Genomic DNA, 20,566 nt, shown 5'->3' with positions numbered 1-20,566 from the left:
TTGAGGGCTCAAGTGTTTGTCAGGGATGGGTGAATTCTTTCTGAATTGCATAAGATATTTTGCTAATTATTACTTATTTATTTTGTATATTCGCCTAAAACTTGTTTCGGCTTATTTGTTCATAAAAATTTCACAGTTTAATCAATAAATAAAGAATGATGTACAATGTACCTACTCATCCCAAAGAATTAGGTACAGATTTTTATACTTAAAAAAATAAAAAATAATTTCAAATATAAATTTTTATTGCATAAAACAACACAAAATATATAATTTTCTACACGATACTTAACTAAAAGCATCATTCACAAATGGAATATTTTGTACACTTTACAAACAAATGTTTAAACACCTAAGTATTCAGGAATCATTTAAAACAAAAGTGTGTGATCTAAATAAATACAACTTAACAGTCCTAAATGCTATACACTCTCTTAACTAACAGTACATTTTAAAGTGTAAATAATATATAAATATTCAGCCTAATCCCTATTGCCTTAGCTTAATACAATACAGATTTCTCTCAAGCACACTACCTAGAATAACATTACAATGGAGTAAATAACATAAAACATGTGAAGGAGGCAGAAATGCTGAAAATCTGATTATTTCACCAACAATCAAATTAAAAAATTTGCAGCACACATCTATAAAACATGTATATAATTATGTCACTTTCCATTGAGTTATTCTAGGTAATGTGGTACAAACCATCTTATTAAAATACAACTTAAATATAAAGGATTAGCACATGTTCCTGTACAATAAAATTTTGATCATTTGATCATATGCAAGGGTCAGTTTTCAAATTAAACTAAAAGTTCTAAAGTCAACCTATATAAATAAAATTCAAAAATGAAGTTGGGATATCATCATGATTAAAAATAGGCTGGAGCAAACATCATAGAAATGCGGCTCTTTTATACATTCATCAATTAATGATTTTGTCAAACCAGAATCAACAATATTTAGTAGAAATTGATAAAAGGATGAAACATTTTTAGGATAACTGTTTATACTTTGACAGTGCAAATCATGCATCAATTCTCAATTGACAAAGTTGATTAAAGCTTACAAGTCAAAATTACAACATAACCACTTCAATGTTTAATAAAAATAAAACCTATAACAAAAAAGACAAGTCCTAAAATCCTAATTACCACAGATCTAAATTCAGTCCAAAGAAACTATGAATATAATTAGATGTGGCGTTAAACAAGTTATTCCAAAGATGGTAACCTCAACATTGTGCTATTAATTTCAATTCGTTAGACATTGTAAGAATCATAAGTGAGCCTTAGCAGTCTCTCAGAGTCACTAAACTTAAAAATTTGATACAACTGTTAAGTTAAACTTATATTGCTGAACTGCCGAATCAAATCTAAATCTTGAACATTGTTTCTAGATCCTCAGGGAACATCAAATACATAACAATTATAATATCACAACCAAGAACCAAGATGTACAGCAAGATTTTAACTGTGATGTATTAACAAATATGACTTTGGGTGAAAGTGTTAGGTATTTACAAGAAGTGGTGAGGTAGCATAGCAGACAGAGAAAGTTAGTAGAAGAAAAGGAGCCGTTCTTGAGCTGAGCCAGACAACAACCTCCAGCCTCGCTTGATGTTTAGATACTGTATGATGGCACGGACACAGATCAGCAGTCCTGGAACCAACACATACAAGTTATAGTAGGGTAGCATAGCAGACAGAGAAGGTTAGTAGAAGAAAAGGAGCCGTTCTTGAGCTGAGCCAGACAACAACCTCCAGCCTCGCTTGATGTTTAGATACTGTATGATGGCACGGACACAGATCAGCAGTCCTGGAACCAACACATACAAGTTATAGTAGGGTAGCATAGCAGACAGAGAAGGTTAGTAGAAGAAAAGGAGCCGTTCTTGAGCTGAGCCAGACAACAACCTCCAGCCTCGCTTGATGTTTAGATACTGTATGATGGCACGGACACAGATCAATAGTCCTGGAACCAACACATACAAGTTATAGTAGGGTAGCATAGCAGACAGAGAAGGTTAGTAGAAGAAAAGGAGCCGTTCTTGAGCTGAGCCAGACAACAACCTCCAGCCTCGCTTGATGTTTAGATACTGTATGATGGCACGGACACAGATCAGCAGTCCTGGAACCAACACATACAAGTTATAGTAGGGTAGCATAGCAGACAGAGAAGGTTAGTAGAAGAAAAGGAGCCGTTCTTGAGCTGAGCCAGACAACAACCTCCAGCCTCGCTTGATGTTTAGATACTGTATGATGGCACGGACACAGATCAGCAGTCCTGGAACCAACACATACAAGTTATAGTAGGGTAGCATAGCAGACAGAGAAGGTTAGTAGAAGAAAAGGAGCCGTTCTTGAGCTGAGCCAGACAACAACCTCCAGCCTCGCTTGATGTTTAGATACTGTATGATGGCACGGACACAGATCAGCAGTCCTGGAACCAACACATACAAGTTATAGTAGGGTAGCATAGCAGACAGAGAAGGTTAGTAGAAGAAAAGGAGCCGTTCTTGAGCTGAGCCAGACAACAACCTCCAGCCTCGCTTGATGTTTAGATACTGTATGATGGCACGGACACAGATCAGCAGTCCTGGAACCAACACATACAAGTTATAGTAGGGTAGCATAGCAGACAGAGAAGGTTAGTAGAAGAAAAGGAGCCGTTCTTGAGCTGAGCCAGACAACAACCTCCAGCCTCGCTTGATGTTTAGATACTGTATGATGGCACGGACACAGATCAGCAGTCCTGGAACCAACACATACAAGTTATAGTAGGGTAGCATAGCAGACAGAGAAGGTTAGTAGAAGAAAAGGAGCCGTTCTTGAGCTGAGCCAGACAACAACCTCCAGCCTCGCTTGATGTTTAGATACTGTATGATGGCACGGACACAGATCAATAGTCCTGGAACCAACACATACAAGTTATAGTAGGGTAGCATAGCAGACAGAGAAGGTTAGTAGAAGAAAAGGAGCCGTTCTTGAGCTGAGCCAGACAACAACCTCCAGCCTCGCTTGATGTTTAGATACTGTATGATGGCACGGACACAGATCAGCAGTCCTGGAACCAACACATACAAGTTATAGTAGGGTAGCATAGCAGACAGAGAAGGTTAGTAGAAGAAAAGGAGCCGTTCTTGAGCTGAGCCAGACAACAACCTCCAGCCTCGCTTGATGTTTAGATACTGTATGATGGCACGGACACAGATCAATAGTCCTGGAACCAACACATACAAGTTATAGTAGGGTAGCATAGCAGACAGAGAAGGTTAGTAGAAGAAAAGGAGCCGTTCTTGAGCTGAGCTATAATGGAAAACAAGGTTTACTTATCATTTTACACAGCAGAATTGTAGGTAGTAGGCTAATTAAAAAAAAAAATTAAAATTCTATAAACTTATAATGTACCTAATGTCAAAATTTTGTATATTGGGTTCATCTATGTAATGTTAGTTTTTACACCATGTTTACCATTAAGCAATTATTAGTGTCTCGGTAATATGATGTCTATAAAATATTTAGTTTAAAACAAAACAATATTTCATATTTTTTCTACTTTAACTAATGTCAATTCACCCCTGTCAAGTTAATCCTTTGATTAACCAAAGTGAAGTCAAGAAAGAAGAAATATCATAATGTAATTTATTCCTGTGTTTTTTAAACATAAATTTGTTTACGTCATTGATATTTTTTTACATTTTTGTACGGGAATGGAGAGAACCCAGGTCTTTTTACTATTGAACAATGGTTATGTATTTATTGGTTATGAACATGGTTATATATTTGGTTAGATGGTATCATTAATTGATGGTCATATGAAAAAACGGCCGAATGGTATTGTGAATCGCATTCCCCATCCTGTTACCACACTCTCTAAAGCTTTAAAGATCCAAAATTACAGGTAAATCTCTTTAGATAGTGAAACTATAATCATTGTGAATGGTATGTGTGCAGCTTACCAAATGTCATGACAAGCCACCAGAGCCAGCTGTTCTCATGAGAAGCAAGGTCTGTGGACTGTTTGACTATGAGAGTCCACTTAGCGAGAGACAGGCCAAACCCAGACAGGGCTCCATAGCGAGCTGCTACTGTGTGGCAGAAGCACATCAGCAGGAGAAATCCGATCCAGTTAAACAGGAATGCCACTATGAAACACAATCAGAACATATAGTTTCCATAATGGAAAACTACTTTTACTTATAAAGAAATATGAAATAAAAAACTACTTTCCTTATAGGCCTACTTATACTAAAATAAAACTTACTTACTCTACGTTAGAAAAATTTTAATTTTTAAAAGCTACAAATTATAAGCATACCGGTAAGTCCTAATCAAGTCAGTTGCAAAACCTCAGCCAAGATAGAAAAGAATATAAATATTCTATCTGGACTCTTCGAGTTTAAAATTTAAAACAGACTTTAAAAATCTCTTTAACTCTTAGTGTGCACACTCATTTGCCAAAAAGGCAGTAAATATTTGGATGTTCGCAGAGAAGTCTAGTGACAAATCTGATAAGCAGAACTCAAGCATCAGCCTCCCAAGACAAACTAGCTAGATAGATGCCCTACTTTATTGGAAAAGTAAGTAGGCTATTTGGTGCAGTGACTTCCTGAAGGTGTTTGTTGTAAGCTAATTCATTAAAATATATCTACACTGCGGGGACTTTTGTTTATTCTTTCCTACTAAGAATTGTGAGACTATCATCCATTTACCATTTTTCTGTAAAAAATTATTTAAAGGAAATGAAGACATTGTAATAGGCCTACTTAGCAGTACTAGTACTTACCAAAAAATGCCAAAGAGAACATGAAATCGGTACCGAGGAGACTGTTTTCCCCGTCTGACTCGACTGTGTCTGTGTCAATGGCAAGGAAGGCCAGGGTCTGAGGTCTGTGAGCTGCACTACTCTGTAAACAAACCCAACAGTAAAATTTAATTTAAATACAGCAAAACCTCGATTGACCAGGATAATTGAAGTGAGGGATACCACCGAAGAAGCAAATTATAGACAACTTCAGAAGAAGATCAAGTATGAAAATGGCCTTGGTTGAGTAATGTTCAAAATAGATATTGGAGGTTTTAGCGACGATAATTTTCATGAAATGCCTAGTCAGTCATTAGTTTTAAACCTTAATTTGAACAAAACATTGGCTGAGGGATTGGTTTTTATTTATTTCTAATAAACTGTTTTTCACCATACTGCAGCAAAAACGACCATTTTTAATGCATGCGTTACGGGTCTTAAGGAGCATTTTTACTCTCTAGGGAGTAAAAAGCGTTTAATAATAATAATATTACTTTATTGTCACATACACAAGAATACATTCCAAGTTTCTAGCGCAGCTAGAGGAACAGGTGACATTGTCAAATATGCATAATATAAGTTAAAACAAAGAAAACATTCCATAAATTAAAATAGTATTAAAGTAAAATTAACTCTAAACTGAGTTATTGCCCAAAGTGTGCACCAATATTATTGTCATCCAGAAATTCAGATACAGAATAGAAGGTTTTTTCTATTAAATACAGTTTAAGGTCATTTTTGAATTTAGTTATGCAGCTAATATTTTTGAATCTATTTGGTAGACTATTGTAAAGCCTCAAACTCATATAGTAGGGTGACTTTTCGTACAGACAAAGCCGATGCCTTGGATACTGCAGGTTATCTTTGAAACGTGTGGGGTAGTGATGAACAAACTGCTTACTTACATATTTGTGAAAATTACTTTTTAAATTTACTAGAGTTTTGAAAATAAACAGTGAAGGCATTGTCAAGACTTCATATTTTTTAAATAGTGGCTTACATGATGTTCTTTTAGATTTAAAAGATAGAATTTTTAAGAAACGTTTTTGGATTTTAAATATTTTACTTGCGTGGGAAGTGGAACCCCACAGCTCAATACCATATTGCAAATGAGAGAAAAACATGGCATAATATACCATAATTTTAGTTTTGGTATCTATTATATTTCGCAACACATAAATTTGGAAACAAGCAGTGTTTAATTTTTTTGTAAGCATATCAATGTGCGGTTTCCATGACAGGTTTTCATCAATATGTAAGCCAAGAAATTTTGTACTTTTTACAAAAGATAAAATATCACCATTAAAAATCAAATCAAATGTATAAATATTTTTATTTTGAGCGGGCTGAAATTTTAAAATTTGTGTTTTTGAACTATTAAGTTTCAATCCATTCACATTAAACCAGTTGGATAGCTCTAGAAGTGAACGATCTAGCAAATTTCAAATTATTAGAATTGTTAGCCTTAACTATCGCTGTAGTGTCATCAGCATATTGAATGAGGTTAGAAGAAACGTTTTTGGGCAAATCATTTACAAATATCAAAAATAATAAAGGTCCTAGAATTGACCCCTGAGGGACACCATATTTAATTTTACCCCATGTTGAGGAAAATGTTTTACCATTTTTCTTTATAATTGTTCTTTGATACCTATTGCTTAAGTAAGATTCCAAGATCACCAAGACAATGACTTAGCAGAAAATTTGTAGTATCTAAGTTTTGTCAACAGAATATCATAATCTACAGAATCAAAGGCCTTGGAAAGGTCACAGAATACAGCCGCTGTACTCTGCGACCCATCCAAACCCTCCGACACCTGATTTATGAAATCAGAGATAGCAGATATTGTGCTCATTCCAGATCTAAAACCAAACTGTTGGTCAGCAAATAGTTTGCTAGCATCAAAAAAAGAATAAATTTGATTGTATGCAATTTTTTCAAAGATTTTAGAGATGTTGGGTAGTATTGATATTGGGCGGTAGTTATCGGGGTTTTCCACTAATCCCTTTTTGAAAAGAGGCTTCAATTCAGCATATTTCATTTGATTGGGGAATATGCCTTCATAAAAACATTTATTTATAATTATGCAAATAGGACGTGCAATGAAAGTAGCTACCCTTTTGATAATAGGGTACCGTTTTTAGCCCCTAGGGAGAAAAAACCAGCTGTTGTCAATTCAGTTGTAAATTTCAATTGTATTGTTGCATGTATCGAAAGTATACATCGATTGTTTAATTGATTGTAGTTAATTGTTGCCCTATTGTTAATAGTTCGACATATAGATAGTATAATGTAAACTAATCGTAATAGACAAAACGATTCAATCATTTACTAAAGAGCTGCTTGTTTCCATTAGCAAATTAAATTGTAAACAAGCTAGAGGTAGTTTCCAGTGGTTATTTTTGAATGAAAACTATTTCAGTTTTATAACATAGTTTGTTCAAATAATGCTGCAACATGACAAAAAATATAGTTCATCACACGGGCAAAAAGTGTCTTTTCAACCCTAGCTAATTTTTCGACCTCGGCTTCGCCTCTATCGTAAAACTTGAGCTCGGGTCAAAAAGAGTCACTTTAGGCCCTAGTGATGAGATTTACTATTGTTTCATAGCTTATTTAGCCTATAATAGTCATGTGTTTTAATTGTTTTATGAATATAATCAAGTTTATTTTTTGTTTTGCTTTGTGAAGAAAACAAGCTCATTTAACTGTGTTGTAAAAAGTTGCAATAAATAAATCATTTAGTTTTGTCATTGACTAAATTTCATTATTTTTAAATCCCTTCTGATATCACAAATTGTGAATGGCGCATTGTGACGAGAACGTAAAGAACCCATAAAAAACAACATACAGTAGAACCTTCTATTATCAGGGGTCTTTTAGAGGAGGGAGACCATGGTTAACTAATAACCACAGTTAATCCAACATGGCATTAACATATAAAAACAAACCTATAAAAAAACCGAATACTGTATGGACATTAATAAAAAAAAACTTCTAGTTAGCCTAAGGTAAGTTGCCAAATGCCATGACTTGCCCAAATACCGTGATTCCCTGCTTTAAACATAAATAATAAGCAGACGACTGAAGGTACAACACATAGATAAACAATAGCTTGCTCTATGTGTCTTTAAGTTTATTACTCTATGGTTCGGTCGTAGCCGGCGCCAAGCAGTCTGTGACAGTAGCGTCTGAAATTGTGACCAGTTCGAATGTCGCCGATTCTTAACGTCTGTTGAGCTTCAAGATAGTGATTCAGGTAAGCAAAATAGGATTTAATTCATCAAGTATGACAGCTGTATGAATAATTTTGGTGTTATTTCATAGAGTTATAATAGTATTTAGTTCTTATGCATTCATTTAGTTGATTTTTCAATTTAGTAAAGGTTAAATTAGGATCACGTTACTTAGCAGAAATATACAGCATCAATATAAACTCTGTGAATTAACAGGAGTGTTTCAATTGTGTTAAATAGTAGAAATAGTTATACGGAGTTTTTTATTCAACCACGAATACTAGAATTCAACAAAATGTGCACCTAACAAACCTTAATTGTGTTGTGTGGTTCGGTTAATTTGTAACTAAACTTTGAATATATTTAAATATTGTTATTTAGAGCTAAAAATACAACGTATTATATGCGTGAGTTTTTTGATTGGTTTCAATTCAAATGTATATAACTGCGTGTACAAGACTATCATGAATACTTTATTATGTCACTGTTTTTATCTCCTACAAAGTTGTGTTTCTTTTTTTATAGAATGCCTACTCCGAAAGCGCCCAGAAGAGCTTACTCCCAGGAGACTTTGGAAGCGGCCATCGCAGCAGTGCAAGATGGGATGACGGTGTCTGCTGCTTCAAAGCAGTTCTGCATTCCCAGGCAGACTTTGAAAGATAAGATCAGTGGAAAGTATGCCACTTTGTGCAAGATAAGACGTCCGTCTATTTCGACTCCCGAAGAAGAGCAGACTATCTTAGACTGGGTGATCACGATTGGTTTCCCTATCAGCAAAGATCAGCTTCTCACCAGCGTCCAGAAATTGATGAAGAATTTGAATCGAGAAAATCCCTTTTCCGAGAGCGCTCCTGGAGATAAATGGTTGGCTCTATTCACACAAAGACATCCTGAAATTTCAGCCAGAGTGTCACAAGCCCTTACAACCACCAGGACAAATGTCACAGAGGGACACATCAGGAAATGGTTTTCTGAAATAAGGGAATACCTAGAAGGTAAGAACCAAATGACTATCTTCGATGACCCCAGGAGGGTGTTCAACTGTGATGAAATTGCCTACTTTCTATGCCCTAAAGGCAAACTATTATACGTCAGGAAAGGTCAGAAGCAGGTATACACAATCACAGGAAATGAAGAAAAGGAATGCCTCACAGTACTTCTCAGAGCAAATGCCTCAGGTGACTAGGCACCACCAATGATCGTATACTCAAAAAGAAAGAGTCCCATCAAGTATTGTCCAGCAGGTACCAAGCACCTGGGGTATCAGTAAATCAGAAAATGGTTGGATGACAAGAGAAACATTTTTTTCAAATTCATCACCAATATCTTCCACCCTTGGTTGCTGTCGAATCAAATTCCCAGACCTGTCATCCTGTTCTTTGGACACACCTCCCACCTTACCCTTCATCTGTGCGAGTTCTGCTCAGAGAATGGGATTGAGCTAATTTCTCTCTACCCTAACTCGACTCATATTCTCCAGCTGATGGACGTGTCTGTCTTCCATCCGCTCAAGTTGGGGTGGAAAAAGACCAGGGAGCAATAGCGGTTGGAGACAGGCGCATCAAAAATCAAAAAAGAAGAATTTGCTCCTCTATTAGACAAATGTCTTAAATAAGGCGTCAACAAGAAGACTATAACCAGTCGCTTCACCACTACTGGCCTTTCAACTCATAATCCTGATGACATCGACTTCAAGAAGCTTGTGCAGAACAACCTTAGTGGCATACAACAAAAACCAAACAGTCAAAGCCAATGACTAATGTTGCGTAGCCACCTGACGGATATTGAGGGCAAAATTGGGAAGGAGAGGCTAAAGACATTCCAAGAAAACAACATCAATATGGAAGACAAATCTCTCTCCATGGAGTGTGGCTATACATAAAAAAGAAGTCTCCCTCTACAAAGAAGGACTTGATAGAATGCCCAATAAACAGGCGATCTGAGGTGAATCCACATGGTGTAAAAGATGTAGAAGAAGAAGAAGAAGCGGTTGAGGCATATGTAATTGCCGATGGGTCGAAAGTGGCTGTTAACTTTCTTGCGGATGAAGATATAAGCTTCCCTATCGAACTGGAAGTGCCAGTAATTACAGTCCAAAGCAAGTACACAGAAAACATAAATTCTACATCCAAAAACCCACTTTTAGGACAGTCAACAAACCCTGGCTTGTATCTAAACCCCCAATTATCATGTTCACTCCTTGGTCCAACAACCTGTTCCCCGACTGATATTCCCTCTCCCCTATCATTCAACCTATCCAACATATCTAATCAATCGTTTCTATTAAACCTAAGCTCGCCACCTGCCAAATTCCCACAGACTCCTAACTTGCAGTGTGACCAAAACTCCATAATGATCCCCCCGGAAACATCGAATCAATCCTCACCCAAAACAACGACCTTGACCCCGCAAAATATGAAGGCAAAAATGATGACACCATTTAAAGACGCGTTTTACTGGCCAGAGCAGAAACCCCCAAAATCGACTACAATAAAGAAAAAACTCAAATTTCTAAGTGCAGCACCAGAAGAGAAGAAAAATTTCTACTTGAAAAAAGAAAAAGATAAGATGAGAACCAAGAAGGAGAAAGAAGAAAGGAAACGATTGCGGGAAGGTAGGCAGAAAGAAAGAAAAGTAAAGGAAGAATTGAAGGCGAAAAAAAAGAGAAGATCCCGTAACGAATCTGAAGAAGACGACGACGTCGTAGAAGATTTAGGAGTACAAGCCCTAGAAGATGAAAATCTCCCATTGAAGAAACACCTCTACCACTTGATTTGAACAGTCTCTGCCAAAGCCAGTGGGTAGTCGTCCCATATACAAATAACGACGAAACAAAACATTTTGTGGGGCAAATTTTGTCCATAAACAGTAAAGACAGTGCAAAAAGTGTGACCTTCAAATTCTTAAAAAAAAAATCCATGAACACAAATTTAAGTGGCTTATCAATGACGATGTGTACAATGTGCCCCAATCAATGAAATTGTTCGTATCTTGAGAGAACCAAATTTGGACTGATGGGGCTACTTGACTTAAACTGACTTCACTTCATTTTAAGTTTTTTTTTTTTGCCATCTTCGTGATATTTATTCCCTTGAATGCCCAATTAATCCTTTGTTTATTTCTAGTCCCATTGTCTTGTTGCTCTGTTTTATGCATGTGAATTATCATTTAGGTGCACAGTTAATTTGTACCTTTATATATTTCTAGCCGCTTTATGTATTTTGTGATTTGTTGCTATGTTTTAAGCATGTAAATTAATGATCTTTTAGGTGTTATTGTATTGTTTTCATTCGTAGGCTAAAGCAGCCGGTGCCATCACTTGGTTTGTTTAAACTTTTGTAACAAACGTGGGCATGTAAGTTACAAACTAATCTAATTTTCGTTCTTTTGTTCATGTGTAATTTTTTGTCATTTAGTTAGTTTAAAATTAAGTACAGCATGTGGTTATGTAAATATTAATCCAACTATCTATGTAAACTACTTTATTTTGTTTCCGTCCTTGTTTATTTATAATTTATTTAAACAATGTCTTACACATAAAGCTAACGTAAGCTCTCTTCTCTGTGTACTTATTTCCTTTCTCTATGTAATGTATGCAGTAGCATTCTGCTGTGTGATGTGCTCCAGCAGACTAAATTGAAGGTTTGTTTGAAGATTGTTTAGTTACTTTTTAGTCATAAAACAGCTGTCAAACACAATTTGTTGGTAAGTATTACTACATCACAGAATTTGGCCAGAAAATCACGATATTAATTCCGCGATTCACGGAGTTAGGCCATGATGATAAAATGAGGACTACGGGTATTTTAAATAACCTGTTTTTAGTATTCATTCACACATATCTACATTGTTTTGTTCAGGAATTCACAGGGGGGAAATCGATATAAAATTATTATCGATGGTTTTTTTTATGGCAAAATTTTACTTTTTGATCCGATATAGGCCTATTGATATTAACAAATTAAAACATATCACCTGACAACTACGATAAATAAATAAATTATTGCTCAGTAACAACACAAACAATTAAAAAAAATATTATTGAAATGAAACTGTTCTAAGCTAATCCAACCTAACTAACCAAACTTGCGGTAACATTTCAAATTTCCATTGATATTCTCCACATTCCTTTTCTGTTATCAAACAGAATTTTTAAATGGTACAGCAAGTTTGGTTAGTTATGTTAGGTTGGTTTAGAACAGTTTGATTTCTTAATCCTAACTTTTTTGCCTAAACAATAACAGTTAGTTGTCAATTTGTAATTTAAATGTGTTAGACAATATTAGAACAGAAGGAATATGGATCGTAAAGAACCTCCAAATAAAAATACCTCACCAATAGACCATATTACAACATCAATGAGTACTTAGAAGAACATTCATACACACACATACGCCAGCTCACTTTGTGAAAATATAGCGAAAACCCGTCCAGACGGAAGAACCATGACGATTCCCCAATCTCGGGATTGTGGTGAAGACATCGAAGGTAAAATTTAAAGGAAAACAAAAATAATATCAATTGAAGAAAAAAAACCATCGATAATAAGGAATGTTGTATGATGTTATTTATTATCTTATTAGTATTATTTATTGTTATTACAGTTGTTTACTATTGTATTGATTATTGTTATTGTTTATTTATATTTAATATCTTGAGCAAATGAATGCATATTTAAATTATTGTAAAATGGTTATACCGTAAATGAATAGATAAATAAATGTTCCCTTTAACAGAAAAGTACCCCCGTGGTAGTCTAGCGGGACTCCAAAATATCAGACATTTGAAGTACTGATCAATATTAAGAATAGGCCTAGTTAGGACCCTTATCAACAAAACGTTAAGTTAGAGAATTATAGTTACCCTCGGCAATGGAAGTTCCCCTTGAAGAGTCTTTTCACGTTGAACTTCTTCATATGTTGGCAACTTTGTTGCCAAGTCATAAGGAGGTGGAGCAGAAAAATCTGCTTTTGGTGGCGGAATGTCATCTTCAACCTGCAAACATTTTTAAAATTAGTCTATAACTCCTTAAGGTTCAATAATTACAACGACCACTCGGCACAGGCATAGTTTAAATTAAGTTATTTTGTAAAATCCTTGACAAATAACTTAGTGTGAACTTATGTTTACTGCATCTGTCATGTGCAAGAGAAACAACTGGGAGCATTAAGAGTAAAGATTCCCATAATTTAAAGAATCCTTATACAGTATATAATACGTGAAGGCGATTTCTACTAAACACTACTCCTCCGTTAATAATGGACGGATATTTACAAACGAGGTGTCAAAATTAGGCCTAAGTATTTGCTGTGTAGATCCCCCCTTTCAACATTTCCTGCAATAAAAGTCCTCAGGCTGTGCCCCACAGGCCATTAAAATCCCAATGTATTTCTTATGAAGGAAAGATTTTGTTTACTTAAACAGATTAATGATTTGTATTAATTGCAGCTGTTCATAATACTAACAAGAAACAAGAGCGTTCGTTTTCAGAGTGAGTAAGTTTTTAACTTTAATAACTGGAGTGGAGTGAGCATTGGTTTTTAGAGTGAGTTCATTTTCAGTTTCGATAACTAGAGTGGAGTGATTGACAACATTATCTTTGAGTAGACTTTTTTAAGTCATCGGAAATTATGACTGTTATTGGTTTTGACGCCTGTAATACTTAGCAATTGCTCGAATTCGAGCAACAGGTGCACTAGTCAGTTTATAACATTTAAATTGAGTCAAATATTCATAAAAATAGGTCTGTAATTTAATGTTTAACCTGCGCAGAATAGTGTAGACTACAGGATTACTGGTGATTACAGGAGGGTTTGATTTTAATTTCTAAAAAAACTATAGGCTAACTAAACATTTAGATTTAAAATGTAGGCCTACCAATTTAATAAAACAGTTGACAAAACTTGTATCATACCATTGACACTTGATGAGGAGAACACATAGACATCTGGAAGGTTGGAGGATCAATGCGCAGAGAGTGAACTGGAGGAGCTTCAGGTGGCAAGACTACCGTTAGGTTCACACTGTTGTTCATCTCCGGTTGCGGAGCCTGCTGACGTTACATTCATAAGTTAAGTTACCTCAGATTATCTTTCACTACAATGGTAAAGCGACCTCTCAATCAGAATTTAATGTGTAACTGGGCAAAATCTGTCAAGTTAGGCAACTAGTTTCAATTCACCAAAATAAGGTTAAAAAAACAGCATCACGTACAAAAATACACAGCTCATTCACTAATGATTTTCTAAGGATCTAACTAACTTGTTGTTTGATACATTTATTGTAGAAATGGTACTTAGGCTAAATTAAGGCAATTGCAAAGGCCACGTAAAATGCCTTCTGGGCTATGACAGACGGACAGAAATTGAGATAAGGGGTACAGTTTCTTAACTGGGCTATGCTAATATCGATTGAAACTATCAAATTGAAAATATCGTTTGAAGGCCACTTAGGAATCCCTCCGACAAAAACTGATTGCATTTTTGGATTCAACTTGAAAAATACTGTAAGTAGACATCTAAAAATTACACGATATCGCATTGTAGAAATATCAAATAATTACCATTTTCAATTTGATAGTTTCAATCGATATTAGCATAGCCCAGTTAAGAAACTGTACCCCTTAACTCAATTTCTGTCCGTCTGTCACAGCCCAGAAGGCATTTTACGTGGCCTTCTCCTGAAAAACGAGAGCATCGATCGAGATTTAAACTATTTACAGCAGTATTGAAAACATTTTCGACAATGTCTTAGCTACCGGTATTAAAAACTAAATTAACTTATTTTTTTACAGAATAAGTAATAAACGAATACCCTACTTAAAAACCCAATATTAGCTTTTAAGATCTTATTTCATAGTTTCCAGTGTTCCAACATTTTTTTTTAGTTTGCACAGTTATGAAGAAAATTTTTAGAAAAGTTTGGATGGTGGTGCTCTTTTGTCTTAACAAAAAATTAAGAGGTAGGCCTAAGTAATTTTTTTTTTGTTTTTGTTACTTAAAAAGAGGTTTTGAATAAATTGTTGTTCAATTATCGGGTGTATTTTTTATCGAAGTTTATTTTAACATTTTATTTTACCTTCCCATTTCTAGGTTATGCTAGTGTCAATGACTAAACTACAGCATGGTCAAAAATTTTACTGAACACAGAGGATACGCGTCCGGTAACCAGACGTGGATTAGGCGTCCGGTAACCAGACGTGGATTAGGCGTCCGGAAGAAGGTCCCGGAACGCCATTACCACAATGATACGATGTTCAGCCATCAGTGTTCGTGGTGTAGTGGATAGAGTGCTCGACTGATATGCGAGAGGTCCCCGGTTCGAAACCCATTGGTAACTTTAACTTTTTGTCACAGATTTTGCTTTGAATGTAATTTTTTCTTAACTGTACATCTTTTGTTAGAATTTTTGGCATTTATAATTTTATGTTATGAAGAGAATTGAACATTCATTTGATTTTTTTCACTATCAGCAAGTTTGGTTGGTTAGGTTAGGTTATGACAGTAACTGCCGGACGCCTAATCCACGTCCGGTTACCGGACGCGTATCCTCTGCGTTTAGTGAATGACACTTATTGTCATACACTAAATATTTAAAAAACTAGTCTATGACACAACTCTATGAGTAAAAAGGAATTAACCACCTAGGCCTAGGGAACTCTTGGATAATAGTTTTCACTGGTAGGCTAGTTTAATTTAACTGTTAACTGTTGATTTTAATTATAAAAATTGAGAAACTGTCTAGGCTACAAATAATTCTTCTCTATTTTTCAGATGGCGCCAAATAAGCCTATACCAAAGAAGCCGGTCAAGAAGACAAAATTTAGTTAGCCTATACTCATGAGCAGTAACTGAAGGCTTTAGAAGCATATAAGAACGGTGAAAATGTTTTCCAAGTAAGCAAAAAGTATGGGGTACCCCGGTCAACACTGATAGGCAAAGCTTCAGGAAAATTGCCTTTGAATGAAGAGAGGAAGTTAGGACCTGCTCCTAAACTAGGGTTTGAGGCAGAATAAATGTTAAAAAATTGGGTAATGGGGTTGGCTACCAAAGGCTTCCCGATAACAAAAAAAGATTTAATAACCTTAGTGCAGCAAATACTGAAAGATATGGATGCTCTAGACAAGTTTCCAGGGGGTAGGCCTGGAGATACTTGGTTAAAATTGTTTTTAAAAAGAAAACCCCAAATAGCCGAGAGAACTGTAGAAAAATTAAGTTCAATTCGAGCCAATCTCACAGAAGGCAACATTAAGAGATGGTTTGCTGAAATTAGGTCATATCTAGAAGAAAATAACCTTTTCCAAGGAATCACTGATCCTGCTCGTGTTTACAATATGGACGAAACAGCCTTTTTTTTCTTTGTCCAAAAAGTTATCGTGTCCTGGGCATCAAAGGGCAGAAGAATGTTTATGAAGTGAGCTCAGCAAGTGATAAGGAAAATCTCACTGTTCTAGCCAATGTAAACGCAGCAGGGCAAGTCGCCCCAACGTTGATTGTTTATCCAGGTCAAAGACTGCCTCAGGCTTTGAAATTGAACATGCCGGATGAATGGATTATTGCCAAATCGGAATCCGGGTGGATAACAAGCGAGGTATATTATGAATATTTTACAAATTAGGTACTTTTATAAGTGGTTGATTGACTCAAATCAAGTTTCCAGTGATTGTATTTGTTGATGGCCACAAATCACACATCACATACCATCTGAGTAAGTTTTGTTCTGCTAACAACATTGTGTTAATAGCGCTGTTGCCAAACTGTACACATATAATGCAACCACTGGATGTTGCTGTGTTTCGTCCAGTTAAGAAAGGTTGGCAAGAGGCTGTACACTCGTGGCAGATGACCAATGGAGGGGATTGGTTAACAAAATACAACTTTGTGCCCATGCTCAAAACTGTCTTTGATAATAGGTACAATGGTTCAAGATACCATCAAGAATGGTTTTGTTCGTTGTGGTCTTTGTCCATTTGATCAAGAAGCAGTGGACTACAGTAAAGTCGATATTTTAAACAAAACAATGCATTCAGAACAAGCCTACTCATTCAGTGGGGAAGGAATGTTTGACATTCTTTGAATCGTTTATTTCCCCAGATCTTATTTCTAAGTTTCAAACCACTTACAATAAGTTCACATCTATCTGGAATGGAGATGAATGTAGCCATGATTTATATGTGGCATGGAAAAAAGCCAACGACTATATCAGATCTCAAAAGAAAAAATTGAAGAACAAGTCAAAATCAAACAATTCTGCAGAAGATAATGACTCTGAAGAAATCTTATCAGCCTAGCGTAACTGAAGACCCAGCAAATCTTGACGAGCTTGAGAACCCCACGATTGATGCTGAAGAGCATGAAATAGTTAGCCAACAAAAAGAAGGTGAAACACCTTGTAAGGCTACTACTTCTATGGCAGAGCAAAGTACTAGTGGCTCCACTCTATCTAAAGAGAAACTGGCTAAGGTGCTATCACCTCAAACAGGGGGAGCAGATGTTCCATCACCTTTCAAGAACAACCTGTTTTGGCCTGGTACCCCCCAAAAGTGTAAGAAGAAATCCAGGACAACAAATTACCATAAGTTGTGAACAGTAAAGAATGGTTGTACTATGAGGAAAAGAAAAGAGCTGAAAAGAAGCAAGAAGAAGACAAGAAAGCTGAGAGAAGAAGGATTAGAGAAGAAAAGAAAAAAACAGCCCAAAAGAAAAGTAAAGTGTGTAAAAGAAAACTGGTTCAGGATGAAGATGACGATTGGATTTGCCAAGTGTGCAAGAAAAGATTTTCTGCGGAATTAATCATTGGACTGGGTAGAAACGAGGATAAATTGTGACACTTGCAAAAATGCTTACCATTACAAGTGTATTCCTAAAAAAAAACACCGTGATACCTTTGGAATAGAAGAAGAGGATGACGACGATGATGAACCTGGCATTTATAGGCCTATGTCACAAACGTGAGCCTGATAGTGAAAACGACCTGTTTGTGTTATCTGAACCTGAAGAAGACTTGGATTAAACTTAAAATGCCATTTTAGGCTTAAGTTAAGCTAACTGACTGCCAAATTAGGCCTACATTTCATTCATTGCCATACACTAAACACAATAAAAGGTTAGTGTCATACACTAGATTGACCAGTATCACATTAAGAAATATAGTGTCATTCACTAGACAACTGACATACAACCATATTATTATTTTTTTTTGTGATAACTTAAGTGGATGTAAAAAGTATTATGCATAGCCTAATATCCAATTAAAGCTAACTAAACAATAAAACCAATTATGTTACTCTGGTTATTTTATCCCTTTTAAATCATTTGTTATGAATTTTCTAATTATTCACTTGCCTAAAACTGTCATACACTAAACAGTTTACCCTAACCTAACTAATCTAAACTTGCTGATAGAGAAAAAATTGAATGAACGTTTAAGTTACTAATCGAATCGATAGTTTCAATTGGTATTAGCATTCATTTGGTATTAGCCCAGTTAAGAAACTGTACCCGAGATAAGACTTGTTTCAGCATATTAAATGTATAAAACGTCAAAATGCTGATAGAGAAAAAATTGAATGAAGGTTTAAACTTATGTTAGGCTAAGTTACTAATCGAATCGATAGTTTCAATCGGTATTAGCATTGCCCAGTTAAGAAACTGTACCCCGAGATAAGACTTGTTTCGGCATATTAAATGTATAAAACGTAACAAAAAATGTATAATTCTGAGCAATGTACAGACTAAGTATTTAGGCTATACAAAAGTTAACTTAACTTAGATAGGCTAACTTAAGCCTTTGAAACAAAAATGATTTCAGTACTTTATTTAGTTTTCTCTGTATTTTTATGGTGTTTTGGTTTAGGCTATGTACTTTTACGCTTAGTGCATGGACCAAAAAGTATTTTGTTTTGACAAGGCCTTGCCTAATATTGCTTAATTTGATCAATCGCTTTCTTGATCAATAGGCCTTAGCTGATTTATAGAACCATGGTGGTGTCTGTATAAAACAGTAGGCTAATTTGGACCTTAAGCTACCCTATATACTTACAACTTCATACGATGTATGTCGTTCCATGTCCAATTCCACGGTCCAACTAATTAATTAAATTACAACTAGAACAATACACCTTAAAGAGTCATTGACTCCGCTGTTTAAGAATGAATAAATAACTGCAAAAACAATCAATATTCTTCAGTGAAGAATCTGAAAACTTCAACTAGCTAAAGAAAAGAGAAAAGTAAGTTAGTTAAACACGGAGTTTGATAAAAACACTGCGAGTGCCAGTCTGACTTGACTTGACTGGAGAGTGGAGACTGGAAATAGTGGAAAACTACCATCGGCAACCATAAAAAATACCTAAAATCAGCTGTCTGTTTAGTGTTTATTGTAGCAAGTGGTTTAAAAGCAGCCAACAAAATATTTCATGAAAAGTACAGTATAAAAGCATGGTGGAAGGTAAATGTATTTTCCTTCCACCATGGTATAAAAGTAGGCCCATAAAAATCCCAATGTCTCTTTGCAACAGTTATTTGCTCAATCAAATAGATTTGGTAACAAGCTTTAAAAAATACCCCTGCCACAGCAAACCTGCAGACTAAGCGAATGTCCATTTGCCTGATTGGATTAACATTGTCTAGAGGCTAAAATGTCTCCTTAAAAACATCACATTTATTCCCTATTTAAATAGAATTAGTTTGACCGTTGACAAGTACTTAGGTTTGCTGTAACAGGGCGTGTAAAGTGTTTTTTTTTATGTTAATAGTTTAGTTAATAAATGCATCTTCCAAATTTGATCAAATACGTTCATAAACAAGCAAACTACAACAGTTTGCTTATTTTCCATAAGAATAACATGGGAATTTTGAATTTACAGGGTTTTTTTAATTTTCTCCGTAACCATTAGGCGCATAATAACACTTCATTGGACTAAATTATTTGTTTTTTAAGCTCTACAAAATGGTTTGTACATAAATTGCTGAATTTTATGTTTTTCGGGTCAAAAATAGGAACAACCAATTTTTACCCCATAAACCCCCGTTCCCATACTGTAGTCTGATCATGCTGGTTCGAGAACTCGTTCGAATAAATGTAGGTTTCCACATAGCAGTGTACCCGTCCTTCATACGGGGTTGGCATCTCATGATCTTACTAATTGTTTCATTTATTCATTTCTACGGCAAATGCCATTAAACAATACATATCAAAACAAGATGGTCTGCAAAAATAAATACAAGAATAGCAAATATACATGGAACAACCAATTTTTACCCCATAAACCCCCGTTCCCATACTGTAGTCTGATCATGCTGGTTCGAGAACTCGTTCAAATAAATGTAGGTTTCCACATAGCAGTGGAATATATTATTATACTATTATATTATATAGAATATAATATTAATACTAATATTATAAATCTAAAAGTTTGTGCATTTAAGTGTGTGTTTGTGTGTTGCTCAATCACACATAAACTACTGGGATTGGGCTGACGTCTTTGCCACGAATGGCCCACCTGGACAGTTCCCCC

General features: G+C 35.5%; 1 protein-coding gene across 3 annotated transcripts; it reads right to left on the bottom strand.

The window, feature by feature from the left end:
* Positions 1–227: 227 nt before the first annotated feature.
* On the bottom strand, positions 228–19,354 carry LOC128987167 (NEDD4 family-interacting protein 1-like). Of its 3 annotated transcripts, none has more exons than XM_054407903.1 (6): positions 19,090–19,354; positions 13,964–14,101; positions 12,913–13,044; positions 4,795–4,915; positions 3,968–4,153; positions 228–3,072 (listed from the first exon to the last, which is right to left on the bottom strand). In XM_054407903.1, exons 1-6 carry the CDS (start codon positions 19,114–19,116, stop codon positions 2,969–2,971), a joined length of 708 nt encoding a protein of 235 aa, XP_054263878.1. In that variant the 5' UTR covers positions 19,117–19,354; the 3' UTR covers positions 228–2,968. The 3 variants fall into 3 exon arrangements, with proteins under 3 accessions (XP_054263878.1, XP_054263877.1, XP_054263879.1); XM_054407902.1 differs by lacking the exon at positions 228–3,072 and adding an exon at positions 3,083–3,228; XM_054407904.1 differs by lacking the exon at positions 228–3,072 and adding an exon at positions 3,083–3,228 and having other exon boundaries at positions 13,964–14,098.
* Positions 19,355–20,566: the final 1,212 nt, after the last annotated feature.

The sequence above is a fragment of the Macrosteles quadrilineatus genome, unplaced genomic scaffold (genome assembly GCF_028750875.1).
Source record: "Macrosteles quadrilineatus isolate MER2022 unplaced genomic scaffold, UCM_ALF_1.0 Scaffold_2__2_contigs__length_208266976, whole genome shotgun sequence".
Lineage (NCBI taxonomy): Eukaryota > Metazoa > Arthropoda > Insecta > Hemiptera > Cicadellidae > Macrosteles > Macrosteles quadrilineatus.
The sequence above is the reverse complement of the archived record's forward strand: the minus strand, read 5'-3'. Positions and strand labels throughout refer to the sequence as shown.

What these genes read in the sequence shown, in the direction of transcription:
- LOC128987167 (XM_054407903.1), bottom strand. Translation starts at nt 19,116, where the DNA reads ATGGAACGACATACATCGTATGAAGTT. An exon ending in GACATACATCGTATGAAGTT is followed by an intron (nt 14,102 to 19,089) that starts GTAAGTATATAG and finishes ATGTAACGTCAG; the next exon opens with CAGGCTCCGCAACCGGAGAT. An exon ending in GTTCTCTTTGGCATTTTTTG is followed by an intron (nt 4,154 to 4,794) that starts GTAAGTACTAGT and finishes TGTGTTTCATAG; the next exon opens with TGGCATTCCTGTTTAACTGG.